The sequence below is a fragment of the Lissotriton helveticus genome, chromosome 6, assembly GCF_964261635.1.
Source record: "Lissotriton helveticus chromosome 6, aLisHel1.1, whole genome shotgun sequence".
In the NCBI taxonomy this organism is placed as follows: Eukaryota; Metazoa; Chordata; class Amphibia; order Caudata; family Salamandridae; genus Lissotriton; species Lissotriton helveticus.
This window is the reverse complement of record NC_136067.1, coordinates 1,893,123,331-1,893,137,669: the sequence shown is the minus strand read 5'-3', so window position 1 is coordinate 1,893,137,669 and position 14,339 is coordinate 1,893,123,331. Positions and strand designations below refer to the sequence as shown.

The 14,339-nt window shown below is 41.9% G+C and overlaps 1 protein-coding gene across 1 annotated transcript in view; it reads right to left on the bottom strand.

The window, feature by feature from the left end:
* The window catches only part of LOC144763859 (calpain-2 catalytic subunit-like), a 238,017-nt gene that overhangs the window by 13,377 nt on the left and 210,301 nt on the right, over positions 1-14,339 (bottom strand). Inside the window, exons 15-18 of the mRNA XM_078649841.1 lie at positions 6,576-6,633; positions 5,864-5,928; positions 2,469-2,537; positions 1,321-1,399 (exon numbers count right to left, since the gene is read on the bottom strand). Of these exons, the coding sequence (XP_078505967.1) occupies positions 1,321-1,399; positions 2,469-2,537; positions 5,864-5,928; positions 6,576-6,633 (271 nt within the window). The remainder of the gene's footprint in view (positions 1-1,320; positions 1,400-2,468; positions 2,538-5,863; positions 5,929-6,575; positions 6,634-14,339) is intronic.

Genomic DNA, 14,339 nt, shown 5'->3' with positions numbered 1-14,339 from the left:
GAAGGTGGGGAGTTTGTTAGGTCAAATGTAACATTTGGAGGAGTTGCAATTTTACTGCAAGCAGGGTAGGATGGTATACTGAGGGAGTAGGGAGGTAGAGGTACCTATTCTAATAAAAGGATTGCACAAGCACTCAATGTCAAAGAGTATAGATGATAATGATATTTTTAGTTGAGAAGTGCAATGGTTTTTAGCAATATGACCTCAACTGCAATGGGACTTGTACAAAACTGTTAGTCTCATTGACGAAATGCTTAAGCGGCCACTGCTGGTTATCAATAATGAAGCAGATGCAGCAGGACTGGGGCCCAGGGGCTTGAGGGGCCCACTGCATCACAATTATGACTGTCTACCTTTATAAAAGAGGCATTGGATCTTATTTTCCTTTCTAGCATTAGGACCAAGGGCTCCCTTGCAGAAAAAAGGGAGACAACATGTGAAAGCACTTTTTTGTGCGAAAGGGACAGAGTCGGTTTCAAGATTGAAGTGATGGTCAGGCATGGTGGGGAAGAGGTGAAAGATGCAGAGGAGACTGCCTGCTATGCAGTTATCATTAGTGCAGCAGGTGTAGTTGCATTGGGGTCCAAACGTGTGAGGGGCTCACAACACCCCAATTATGGGGAGCTGTATTTTTGAGACGATACATTTTTTTGTTTGATGCATTTGCTGTGTTATAAATCCCATATTTAGTGTGGTTTATGAGCTATAGAAAAAGTACTCTTGAATCCATCTCATTAGCCCCTTCCCCTGCACACAGCCATGTCCCTCCTGCTCCCACGAGCCTTGACATAATGGAGGGGGGTGGAGCATCGGGGGTTTCAGAGCAGAACATTTTGAAGACCTCTGGTCTACACTCTTGTCAATTATTTTCTGACATAGTGCAACATAGCCACAAAGTATGGTTCCAATAATCTATTTCATGTATAAAAGACTGCTCAAATGAAATTAAAAAATATTAGCCAATATACATACAACTTCCTTTTGGAAAATATTTCCTACTGAACAACCAAGTAGGACTGGAACTGTTGGTGGATGTGCTTAGGTCAAAGCTCTCACCTCCACATAAAGATATCAGGCCATGCTGAAGGTTTAGGTTATTAAGACTATACAAATATTGCACTTGATCTTTTTCTGTAACATTTGGTTTCAAAATGTTTTTCCAGCAGGGTTCTGATGGAGGCAAACAAAGTACCGAAACTGCATCTTCTAATACTTACAAGCTGTAAAAGTTGACCTCAGAATGGACGCTATACTGCCAAATGCACAGTAAAATATATTTAGCATTTGTTTCCTAAATAAGCACAAGTTGTGCCCACTTACCTGCTTCTTCTAATGCTTTCCTCATCTCGTAAGCATTCATGTTCCCTGAACGGTCAACATCAATGTTCTTGTAAATTTTCTACAAATACAAAAAGATAATTTATTGGCATGAGTAAAACCTAATCTTTTGTGTATGCTTCATAACCCCGTAACACGCTTACTTCCATAATTCATTTGAATTTTAGTATATTACAAAACAAGCACACTGTAGCTATTCCAGACTACAACTTGCAATCTATTTTTATGTTACAGAGAGGAGTGGAACAACTGACATGGGCAAAACACATACTGTTTTATCAAATGATGAAAGTAAAAGGAAGGAAGACCTAGGAAGTAACCATTATGGGTGCACGCTTACAGTGCTCTCTAAGCAAGTGGACTATACCACGATGAAGGTTCTGAAAAGCACTTTAAGGTCATGAAATTTAGAAATACATTTGAGAAATACGGTTCTTTGACTAGCAGAGCTTTTCAGTGACTCATGCATATTTATTTATTTTAGTATCTGTAGAGGAAACACTGCAATTTAAATCACCTATAGAAAAAGGTTTAATTTTAATATGGATCAAAGGTATGTTGGTTGTGGCAGTGCTCTCAACAAAATTTAGCTTATTTTTTTAATGTAAGATTTGCGCATGGGGAAAGAGATGCACGAATTCTGCACAGAGGAGCTTGACCCTGATAATAAGTGGGGGTCCTGTCATTTTGAGAGTGGGGACCATGATGGTAATGAATGGCAACCATGCCATACAGGAGGGAGGGCCATATTGATTTTGAGTGGAGCTCATATTTAGGATTAGAGACAAAACAGGATTAGAGACATTTATGAAGAAGACAAAACATGTGAATTTGATTCTGGCCTACAGAGCCACTGGGAAGGAGATGGAGTTATAATTACTTTCTGCTAAGGTTTTTTCTTTGTAATTATGTTGGCGAGTCTAGTATTCCCGGTAAATGTGACTTTGTGTGTCTTTGTAACTCATTTTTACAGTAAAGAAAGCATTCCTCGTTGGCCAATACCATAGTACTATTTCTCTAATACTGCAGGAGCGATAGCTTCATGAACCAAATCATGTTAGGACAATTGTTATGATCTAGAAACTAAAAGACCAACATAGGTCCAAATTACCATTGTCATCTTCTCTTACCTGATATTTTTGAATTTTAGACCATAGTATGTAGAACTCCTTTATCCCCAGCTTGCCAGAACCATCTGTCTGTAAGAGGTATTGTTAAAAGAAAAACACATCAAAGTGAAACTAGAAACATTGTTGACCCGCTTCGTGAACGAAGAAACGTTCATGGCTTCACCCGTTGCCTGGGGTTAGGGACCAGAGTTTTGAAGCTTCACCTAGAGTTTAGAGCCTGTTCTCAACAGTCTGCTGAACCCATTGAGAGGTGGTGATGAAGGACTGCCAACATATACGGAACTTTAGTGCTATTCTGCCCCAGCAAAGACAGTGCTTCCCCAGCTTTGTCCACGATACATGTGCACTAATACCAATTTGTGATATCTGTATCCGCTCGTACCATGTAGGCATCGCTCTTTTCAAGTCCTATCCTTCTTTCGGCATAAGACAGTGATATGGGCAATTGCTAAGAAGTAACAGCAGTAGTAGTAAAGTGAAGGCCTTAAAGGCATAGTTATCTGTCATCATGTGGGAACCACTCTCGGTTGTTTACCAAATAATATGCATGATATAGGGCTTCTTGGCACCAATGGAGCACCCAGGATATTTTGAAATACCTTATATATCTGATCACAGAGCAGGCTGTTCTATTTAAGCCAAGTTACTATTTGAGGGGACAATGGCAATCGGTCCTTGCCCATTGTTACAGAATCAAATACATTGGTTTAAATGGACAACGCCAGCTACATCCACAGAGAAACATAAGAAAAAAAGGTGAAACTATTAACCTGTAAACTGCGCATAGATTAATGCTTTTTGTTGAAAGTGTTTTATGTTCAATAGCACATTGCTTAGACGATTTGGGTCATTACCCCCACAAACTGCATATTTTTTCCAGGAAATTAGCAATGATGTACATGTGAAATGCCAGATACATTTAAGAGAAGAAATACTGGACCACTTGTACGTACCTTTTTTAAGGTCGCAAAAAGGCCTTTCCCAATATACCAAAACCTATTTTGCGATTTGGTATATTACTGAATTGCAAAATGGGTTGTCGATTCGCTATTAGGAAGGGGCGTGTTTATGGCGTCACTTCCTAATACCGAATTGCATTGGTATGTAGGAATGTTTTGTAACCGAAATGCGGTTGCATAACATTTTAATTTCACTACCTACTTCACGTTCCCATTCAGAAATAAAACCACTTTTTTTCTAAACGCAACCCATTTTCCTTTATGGAGAATGGGACTGCATTTAAAAAAAAAAAGATTGCTCTATTTAAAATCAATCATTGACATGGTGGTCTGGAGCAGGTCACCTTCCCGATTTTAGCGATTCCTAGGGGGGGGGTCACAAATTGCGACCTACCTCATTACTACTAATGAGGTAGGTAGATTTGCGACCCCCTACAAATTGCTATATGAAACTCTAGGAGTTTCATACATTTGTAATAGCAATTACCTGATAGCGATTCGCATAAAATTGCAATTAGGCAATCGCTAATACAAATGTTGATAAATGTGGCTCACTATGTAAACCATCTCCAGGTTTTTTGTTTTATTTTAAAGCAAAAATCAACACTAGAATAATGAGCACAGATGTGTATTTTAAACAGAAGGGGCCCTGTTATTTTTGTTAAAATATGAAATGTGGGCAGGAGGGAGTTGAGAGCCTCTCCCAGATCATTTTGTTTAAAATAAACAATAATATTCATTGGTCACTCTTCAAGCACATTTGGTCCAGTTATGCAGCCACTATGTAGTTAGAGATCAGGACAGCTTTCCAAATGTCCATTTGCGTTATAGAAAATTTGTAGACAGCCATTTACCAAATTTGGCTTTCACTTAGCATAGCCAATTAAGGTCCAACATGCGAATTTTCATGCTGTTCCATGCAGGGGAGAAAAGTTAAAAGGTGCGGGGAGTGAGGAGAAGAAAGGTATTTGAGTCTCATAAAAAACTTTGCTAGCAATTTCAGCAAAACCAATGATCAGATTTATGCAATACCTGGCATGAAAATATAACTTTACTCAAAGTGTACTTTCGTTGGTTTAGTGTAAACACAGTCAGTAGTTTTAGAGATGTCAGGCAGGCTTTAAAGGGTAATTAGTTTTGTATATCTGCCATTAAAGATTGCTAGTCCTGTCAATTGCCTATAAATATTTTTACGGAATTTATTTTTGTCTATGACATCCTGAAAATTCTGACTTTTGTGTTGTAGAAAAATATTCCAAAGCTGAAGGTGGGCACCATGAGCTAAGCCAAACCCCAGAGGAGTACTGGGGGCACTCAGAGGTGTGAGAAATGGTGATTACAATAAGGTTTGCCACAGTAAAATCACGTTTTCGAGAAATTTGCAATTACTTAACCATTATTTTACGCTGATGAAAAAAGGTAAAATTTTGAGCAAAAAAAATAATGAAATATAAAAAACAAAAAAGGAAAAATATTAAAAACAATAAAAAAATAGGAAAAGAAAACGGACTTAACACAGCCGGGATACGCCCCCAGACATGGTTGGGCCTTCACCTGTGGCTGTGTGAGGTTGGGGTTTGTTGCTGAAGAAGATGTTGGGTGCAGGGCCTAGGCTTAGGTCAGGATCGGGAACCTACACTTTCTGCCTATGGACGAAGGCCACTAGCAGCGAAGGTTAACTGCAACTAGAGAAATGGTCGCCAGGCCAATCCCAGGGTTGAAGTGGCTTGGCAGTGCTATAAAGTTCCAGTTTTGGTCTCGATCGGTGCAGTGCTTTAATGCTCCTGTGCTGAGAGGTCTCTCCCAGGTACTTCTTGTTGTCTTTACGCCCTGAAGTACCACAACAGTTTGTTTTCACTCAACTGTGTCCTGGTCGTGCAATAAGACTTTTGCACTTTGCTCTTTCAACCCAAAATCTTTAGTAATTAAGTGTTCCTAAAATCAGAGATAGTCTACATTGTTTGCAAAAATCTTTATGCATTTTACTGCAAAGCTGCCTCACAAGAAAGCCAGTCCTACCCTCCAAATGAAAAGTTAAGCACACTGGCTGTGCTTAGGCCCAGATTACAAGAAGCAGCTAATTTCTGATGTAGTTGGTATCTCCTGTGACTGGCTGCATCGAGAAATACTTGTGTCTTGCTAATACCGCAGCTCCTGCGGCTTTCACCAAGACATTTCATCTGTTCCAAGCAAGAGTGATGTTCAAATGAACAGCTGCCCTCAAATGCCAAAAAGCATGCAGGAATCGAATCTGATGGAGAAAGATCATGAGTGTGTGTTGTGGCACCAAGTGATACACGCTATTTTGCATGACGAAAAAATAAAATGGCCACTGCTGCTGCTCCATATGAAGATGCTGAAGCTTCACCTCACTATTCATTAGTTTCCCTCTAACAGGCTCATCTGTAAAAACGAATGTATATATTTAAAGGATACATCAAGAAGATCAACTATGGATTTACAGGTTTCAATGCTGAATCCGTCTGATTTAATGTCTGGACCTGAAATAAAAAGATTATTGGTGAATTTATTTCATTGTTAAGATGGTGCTGCCATGTGGAAATAAAGCCTACATTTAACACCAATATTTTGGTCTCATTTTCCTGGATTCAAAATTTTCTTTAATGCCACTGATAGCACCAGCTGCCTTATCTTCAGTGCCAGACGGGTTGCAATCCAAACTCAAATAATGTAAAAACTGCATGGGGCCCTGATCCACCTTTCACAATCAGGCTCTCTATCCTAACAATTTTTTACATAACCTATTTAGGTGGATTTTTAAGGTGCTTATCAAATGTATTGGTTTGTGTATTTCTTGTTGTTTTGTAAAACATTTGTAATAGTCGTTCACTCCATTTGTTTGGGAAAAATTATAATTTGTATGAAGTTTGTCATCACATTGTGTCATATACCCTCTTATGATTTATACTATGTAAAAAGTTGCATCATACTTTGAGTTCTTATCAACTTTTCTAGTAGTCATTTCACTGAAATAGGTGACTGTACATTAGTATGGCCTGTAGGGATTAGGTAAAATACTACTATATTTGCTATTCGGCCAATCTCTTCCACCGTGGAGATAAAGAATATGATTTGACATAATAAATTTGCTTGGTGTCTTGAATCATTTAATTGAAAAAAGACTTACGCTTGGATATCACTCTCTTCAAAATATTGCACAGCTCGAATGCAGAGACCTCATTGTCCTGTGGAGAAATACAATCATCAGTGACACTCAATACAAATACTCTTAGTGCCCTGTTTGGCACACGAATCCAGAGGTCAAGCCATCATGCTAACAGAAAACACTCAAATTTGCACCTCTTGCTAATCAAACCTAACACCCACTTGCATGCTGACAGCAAATATCCCAGACCTTTTGCAATCACCAGTGGCTCATCAAGTGTACGCTATATAGCAGGACCCCGGACCTTTACTCTGTTCATTTAGAAAATAGTGCAGAGAGTGAAAATGGCAACACAAGTCTGGAAAAACACATTTGATTTTCAGAACAAATTTCACTGAAATAAGGGGCATCTAGATGCTCTTCTGCGGCAAACGTTTATTTTAGTCAGCCTCAGTATTGCAGCAGAGACTGGAGTAAATCCATTGCACAGAGCTCAAAATCACTTCCTCATATGGCTCATAAAATTTGATTTTATAAATAGTGGAGGCTATCTTCAAAGAAAGATTCCTTGACCTTCTATGATCCCACCAAATCAACACTTTACACATGTTCAAAAGCTTCAGCCCCCCCCCTATATAGCCAAAGGAATGGCTCACAAAACTCTTAACAGCCATGCTGATTTTTCTGCATAAATGGAATTTCTATAGGTTAATTTTGCTAGATGGAAAGGCATAATAACCCTTGTAAGGCTTGTACACTTATGTTATGATTTTGAATTGGATTTTCAGTCTTAATAATCCCGAAAAAAAATATTTGACCTGGAGATGAGAGACGAGCTCCTATCTCTTTGTACTTAACAACGGTCCTTACAGAGCATTTTGCACTCGTTGAAATCAAAAGTTTATTCTAAAGACCCACGTACTGACTAGAGAAAGAGGTTAGTCAAGGGGCTATAGAAACTTGGACCCCTGTCTTCTGGTACCTTTTATTTTTACTCGTTTAAATTTTTGTCTCACTATCCCTATGCAATAGTTAAAACTATCTATAGACTGAAGTTCTCCTGGGAAGGTTCTAATGGATCCATCATAGAGGTACATGTGATCCTTTGGATTCTGAAAGTGCCGCTATGATTATTTACACGTTTTAAAGTCAAGAGCAATGGTGCATTGGTGGTGGAGTGGTGCCCGAACCAAAATGAATCGCTGTTGTCTCATATCAATAAGGAGAAATTAGTAAATGTTCACAGAATTGAAAGGAGTAGCATACTTTGCAACTCTACTAAACAGAAACAGAGGGCCTGATCCACAGAAGCTATTTTCTGGTCCATAAAGTAAGATTCCAGTGATACTCCTTGTTAGACCGGACACCCTTGGCGTGGTTTTCCCCCATCTTTTTGCCTCTGCCTCCTGTATTTTTGATGCTGTGCTGGATTTCGTTTTTGCTGGTTTAGATGCTTTGGACACTCTGCCACTGCTGATCAGTGCCAGAGTGTAAGTGCTCCCTATGTAAATTGTCATATTGATTGGGTATACCTTATTGGCATATTTGTATCACCATGAAGTCCCTAGTAAAGTGCACTGGGTGTGCCAGGGCTGGTGATGACAGATGCTACTAGTGGGCCTGCAGCGCAGATTGCGCCACCCACATGAGTAGCCCTAAAATGGTGTCTCAGGCCTGCCAGCGCAGTGCCTGTGTGCAGTCAGTGGACTGCCATGTCCGCCTGGCCAGTGTCCCCACTGGCTGGGCCTAACCCTTCCCTGTCTGTGCACATCAGTCACCCCTATAGAAGGCTCAAGGTACCCCCCCTGGGCAGGGTGCAGTGTATGGGTAAGGTAGAGCATGTACTAGTGCAGGTCACATGCTCTGGTAGTGAGCAGCAGCCATTTTGTGTGCTCACTGCTGCAAGGTTATCTTGCTCCATAGACTAACATGGGGGAGGCTGGTCCCAATGGATACCAGCCTATCTTCCCATAGGAACAAGATGGGACATAAGTGATTGATATCCCTGAACTCAGAATTTAATAACACATCTTTTAGTAAAGGTTGTTTTTAAATTCTGTGTTTGAGAATAGTACTTTTAGAAAGTGGCTGTTCTCTTGTCTAACCTTTCTGTGTGCCTGGGCCTGCTTGTGGATTGACTGTCTGGTTTGAGGGTGACAGGGGCTGCAGAGCCCCCAGGAGGTTGTCTGAGTCAGCCCGTGGATGAAAGGCTGCATCTGCTGCCAGGGAAGTGGGAGGAGATAGCACCTGGGAGTGAATAGGGCTGTGCCTGCCTGACCACAATGCTGGCTCCACCTCCCGCTGGGCGACTGTCACCTCTGTCCCTGATACTGAAAGAAAGAAGGAAGCCAGGAAAGCCCCAGTGCTCTAGCAACACCCAGAACTGGTTTAGACCGGGCTCAGGGCCCACTTGCACAAAGACTTCAAAGGACTTCAAAGACTTTTAGGGGTATAAGAGAAGGACCCCTGACAACAGAAAATCAGATTCTACAGTCAAGAGGAACCTCTGCTGGAAGAAGGACTGCTGAAGAACTAAGGAAGATTGCCTTGCTGTGTGCTCTAAGGGCTGACCTGTTCTGCTGACCAACTGAAGCGGAGGAGAAGAGGGACTTTGCTGTGTGCTGTGTCCCTGCTGTGTGCTGTGTCCCTGCTTGCTTGAACTACAGAGACTTTGCTGTGTGCTGTGTCTTTTACCTGAATCTCCAAGGGCCTGAGAAGAGCTGGCCTCCTGTCCTGGAACCCAGGGTCAAAAGGTTCCATTGCGGGGGCGTGGCTTACGCGCCGACGTGGGATGGCGCTGCCCGGCTGAGCTCCGTGTCAACGCGGGAGCTATTCTTGGATTTCTGTGTCCTCTTCTCACACGGACACCGGATAAAGCTACTTTCATACGGCGGAACATGGTCTCCATGCACCACGAGCGGCGGCGGTGCTTCAATTTGCCGTTTTGACGTCTTTTTGCACTGCAGCCTCTGTTTTGTGTACAGGGACGCGGGCGGCCGCCATTTTGTGCCGCCGCGCTCGCGTCCCGTTTTTTGGCGGTTCTAACATCGTTCCTGTGAATATGCTGCCGCTACAGGTCACATTTCGACGAGGTATGTCGTGAATACTGCGCTTCATGCTTTCCCTGCATTTCTTATGAATCTTGGCGCCAGAGTTCTCCTCAGCTTCGCTATTAATACTAGTTTTACATCTAGGCGGCCATTTTGAGGTGCTCCCTGCGCACTTGCTGTATACCTGCATCTCTGTCACCATTAACCCACCGTTCCTCATTGAAATAAATCACATGGTTTCCAATCTCTATGGACGCTTTGCTGCTTTCTCCCTCAATATATCCATGGTTGGTTCTTTGGATGTGACCATCTGATTTTTGCTGCCTCTGGATGCCTGTCTTATAGGTTGGAATTAGTGCTTCTCCAGTGCTGCCTATCATCTCGCCTAGGTCCTCCTCCTCCAAGTGATCTCTATATATTTACTTTGAGGGTCTCACAATCTTTAATTTTTGGTTTGGCTTCTAACCCTGCGGTCCTCCTAGCTTGCCCCTCTGGTGGCACCATGCCTCAGGACGCAGGCCAGGTGAGAGCGTCTGTCACCGGAACAAAACCAAAACGCCTTAAGAATGACCCTCCGTCCCCAATTCGCACCTCTCAAAACCCGGTGCTGGACTCCATTTTAGAAGAGGTCCGTGGCTTACAACCGTTCATGCTGGCAACTAATGAGAATCTCAAACAGATTGAAGACAGATGGGTAGTCATGGAAAACAAAGTCTTGCAACTAGAACAACGTATTAGTGACGTCCAGGATGTATCTACAAAAATTCCTACTCTTGAAAAGGAGATACAGCAGCTGAAACTTCACACTGAGGACCTTGAAAACCGTAACAGGCGGAACAACCTACGTATTTATGGTGTTCCGGAGTCCCTTGGGGAGGGCGATATGGTGACCTTCGTCCGCAAACTACTATACGAGCTTTTGGACCTACAACCAGACTCTGTCCCACTAAACATTCAGCGTGCGCATCGATTGGGCCGACCGACGTCTAACCCGGCCAAACCCAGAGGTATCATCTTGCTTTTTCTGGAATTCGCTGAATTGATGACTGTACTTAAAGCTGCAAGAGCAAAACGTCGCCTCATATGGTCTGGCCACACCATCTACATATCCCAGGACTTATCGAATGCTACTAATGCTCGTCGCAAGGAATTCCTTAATCTACGTCCACGCATGAGGGAACTCAACATCCAATATGGAATCCTTCATCCTTGTCTCTGCAAAATAACCCACAATGGCCGTTCACGTACCTTTGAGGATCCGCAGAAGCTTCGAGAATTTCTTCTCACCGTCTCTTCACCCACGATGGACACCAATGACTGAAACTAACTATCTTCTTTTCTCTGCACTCATTTTTCTACTGTCTTGACGACTGTTGTGGCCTTGTCCCGGTTTCTTTCTTGTCATATCTGGCTATAACTTTATTTCTTATTGAATATATCCTACCTATATTCCCGCGTTTTCCCTGCTCTGTTGGCTAGGCGCCCGCGTTGGCGTTTCCATGCCTCTAGCACTTAGATCTTCTTTCTCTTCTCAGGTCTGGCATCTTTGCCTTGACCTGTTTCTTAGCTGTTTTCTTCTTTTTTTCTCCTTTCTCTTTCCCCTCCTTTTCACAGGCCATTGTTGCGTATTCTTTGCTCATTCATGTTCCGTTATCTTCTTTGTTTCCCTTTTTGTCTTTCTTCTTGTAGTCTCTTGTTCTCCTCATGGTTACTCCTTATTCTTTTTATGGATTGTGATGCTCCTCTATATTTTGTTTTCCTATAGTTACCCGATTTGTATTGCTAACATGTTTGTCTTCTGTGTCTCTCCCTTTAATTTCCTACCTGCAGTGTATTGGATCCAAATGTTACCCTCCTCCCTTACCTCCCATCATGTGTAACTTCGTAACGTGGAATGTTCGTGGTCTCGGCAACCCAGTTAAGCGTCAAAAGGTATTGTCCCACTTATCCAAATTGAATGCTCAGATTGCTTTTCTCCAAGAAACACATTGTACAGATGTCGAATCGCTGAAGCTTAAGAGGGCGTGGGTGGGTCAAGTGGTGTTTTCTCCTGCGATTGAGAAAAAAGGGGGTGTTGCTATTTTATTCCGTAAAGGTCTGGATGTTCAAATTCTATCATCTCAATCGGATGCTGAGGGTCGTTGGGTTATGTCAAAAGTGTCTATACAAAGTAAAACCATGGTGCTCCTAAATATATATGGTCCCGTCCGTCCTGACCCTAAATTTTGGAATGATATTAAAATCCTCATCTCCTCTATTGACTGCCCTAATGTTGTCATAGCTGGTGACCTTAACCAATGGTTGGACCCATTTTCGGATAGACTATCCTCCTCCAAATTCCAGCCGGACAAGACTCATAAAGCATTCCAATCTGCAATTGCCTCCCGTCCCCTTTTTGACGTGTGGAAAACCTGTAATCCTGACTCACTCGAATACACCTTCTACTCTAATGTACACCATACCAGGTCCAGAATTGATTATATTCTAGTCAGTAAATCTCTTCTCCCGGCGATTCAAAATTCTGAGATTGGATCCATTTTCCTTTCGGACCATGCACCTGTATATGCCACTTTTGACCTGTCCCACACTACCACCTCTTTCAGTCGCTGGAAATTTAACACTTACCTTCTCTCTGATTCGGTTTTTATGTCTAAAGTTAAAAGTTTCATCTCTGAGTACTTCTCCCTCAATTTCCCCCACGACACATCAGTTTCAAACAATTGGGATGCTTTTAAAGCGGCACTACGAGGTTTTACAATTTCTTATGTTTCTAGGAAAAAGAAACTCATTAGGGCCAAATACACCGCCCAACTCGCCAACATTAAGACCCTAGAACACTCTTACTTCTCTTCCAAGAATCCCGACGCTCTCCTCCAACTCATTAAAGCCAAATCTGAACTCAATCAAATTGCCACGGTTGAAGCCTGCAACACCCTTTTAAAGATCAAATCCAAATTTCATGGGGGCCAAAATAAGGCGGGGAAAATGTTGGCAAATTATCTTAAAATCAAATCTGAACGCAAATCAATTGGCTCTATTCTTAATGAAGACACTAATACAAGGGTTTCCTCTGATGAGGATATTGCTCAGGTATTCCATAATTACTATCAACTCTTATACACAGATGATACATGTCCTGGAGATGAGGATCTCTCTCGTTTCTTCGAAGGCCTTCCCCCTCCTCCATCACTTCCTACTGAATTTCAGCAGTTAGAAGCTGACATTACCACTCAAGAAATACTCAAGGCTATTACCTCCCTTAAGAAAGCGAAAGCCCCTGGTCCAGATGGTCTCCCTATCGAATTTTATGCCAACATGCATTCCATTTTTGTTCCTCACCTTTTACAACTTTTTAATTCCTTTATTGCAAATGCCAAGGCGTCGGGTTCCTTTTTGGATGCCCTCATAATCATCATTCCCAAACCAGATAAGGACCATTCCCTATGCAAAAATTATCGTCCCATATCCCTTATTAATTACGACTGTAAAGTTTTTGCCAAAATTTTAGCTGCCCGCCTCGAATCCCTTATACCTCTGTTAATTACGACCGATCAAGTTGGCTTCGTGAAAGGCAGACTTGCTTCAGACAATGCCCGTGTCTTTACCAATATTATTTCCCATAGTAAACGTTTCAAGGCCCTTCTAGCTGCCCTTTCATTAGACGCGGAGAAAGCGTTTGATCGAATTAACTGGAAATTTATGTTTAAGGCATTACAATGGTTTGGTTTTGGCCCCCACTTCATTTCCTTGGTTAGACTCCTTTACTCTGCTCCCCGTGCCAGTGTTTTTGTCAATAATCAATTCTCTAAGTTTTTCCCCCTATCTAGAGGGACAAGACAGGGCTGTCCTCTCTCCCCGTTACTTTTTATTCTTTGCCTTGAACCCTTCCTTATTAAAATCCGTTCTAACCCCCTCATCCAGGGATTCAAACAATCCTCGATTGAGACAAAAATCTCGGCATATGCCGATGATGTTCTGGTCTATATGGCCAACCCTGTCTCATCCCTTCCACCATTCTTAGAAGAGGTCCACCTATATTCATCTGTCTCTGGATATAAACTTAATCTCTCCAAAACAGAAGTACTACCCCTTACCTCATCCTGTTATCAATATATGTTTGATTCCACCGATTTTGCATGGTGTCCCTCCAAGATCAAATATCTGGGCATTTGGTTCTCCTCCACCCTGCGTGACACACTCAAACTGACCTTTACCTCCCTTACTCAAAAACTTCACTCCCTCCTACAAACATGGTCCCCTCTTTTCCTTTCATGGTGGGGTCGCTTAGACACCATCAAAATGATGATTTCTCCACATATACTATATACTGTGTCCATGCTTCCTGTAAAAATTCCTAAATTGTACTTTAATAGGCTAAACTCCATCTGCTCTAAATTTCTATGGAACAATAAGCGACCCCGAATTTCCCTACCAAAACTGATACGCCCTAAATCTGAAGGGGGGGTTCGCTTCCCTGACTTCCAATCATACCATTCGGCCTTTTTACTAAAACAAGCCTTTTCATTGGCGTTTGATTTTACTGATACCCCATTACCCAGATGGATTGTCGTTGAGAGATCTTTGTTAAAGGATTTCACTTTTCAACAATCCCTTTTTATGTCCAACTGCTCATTTTTGACGCATTACCCTGTGTTGAAATATTCCCATACACTGCTACACAATATTTTTTCAAGAGACTCATCGCCCTTACAGATTTTTCTTTCCTCCAGTATTT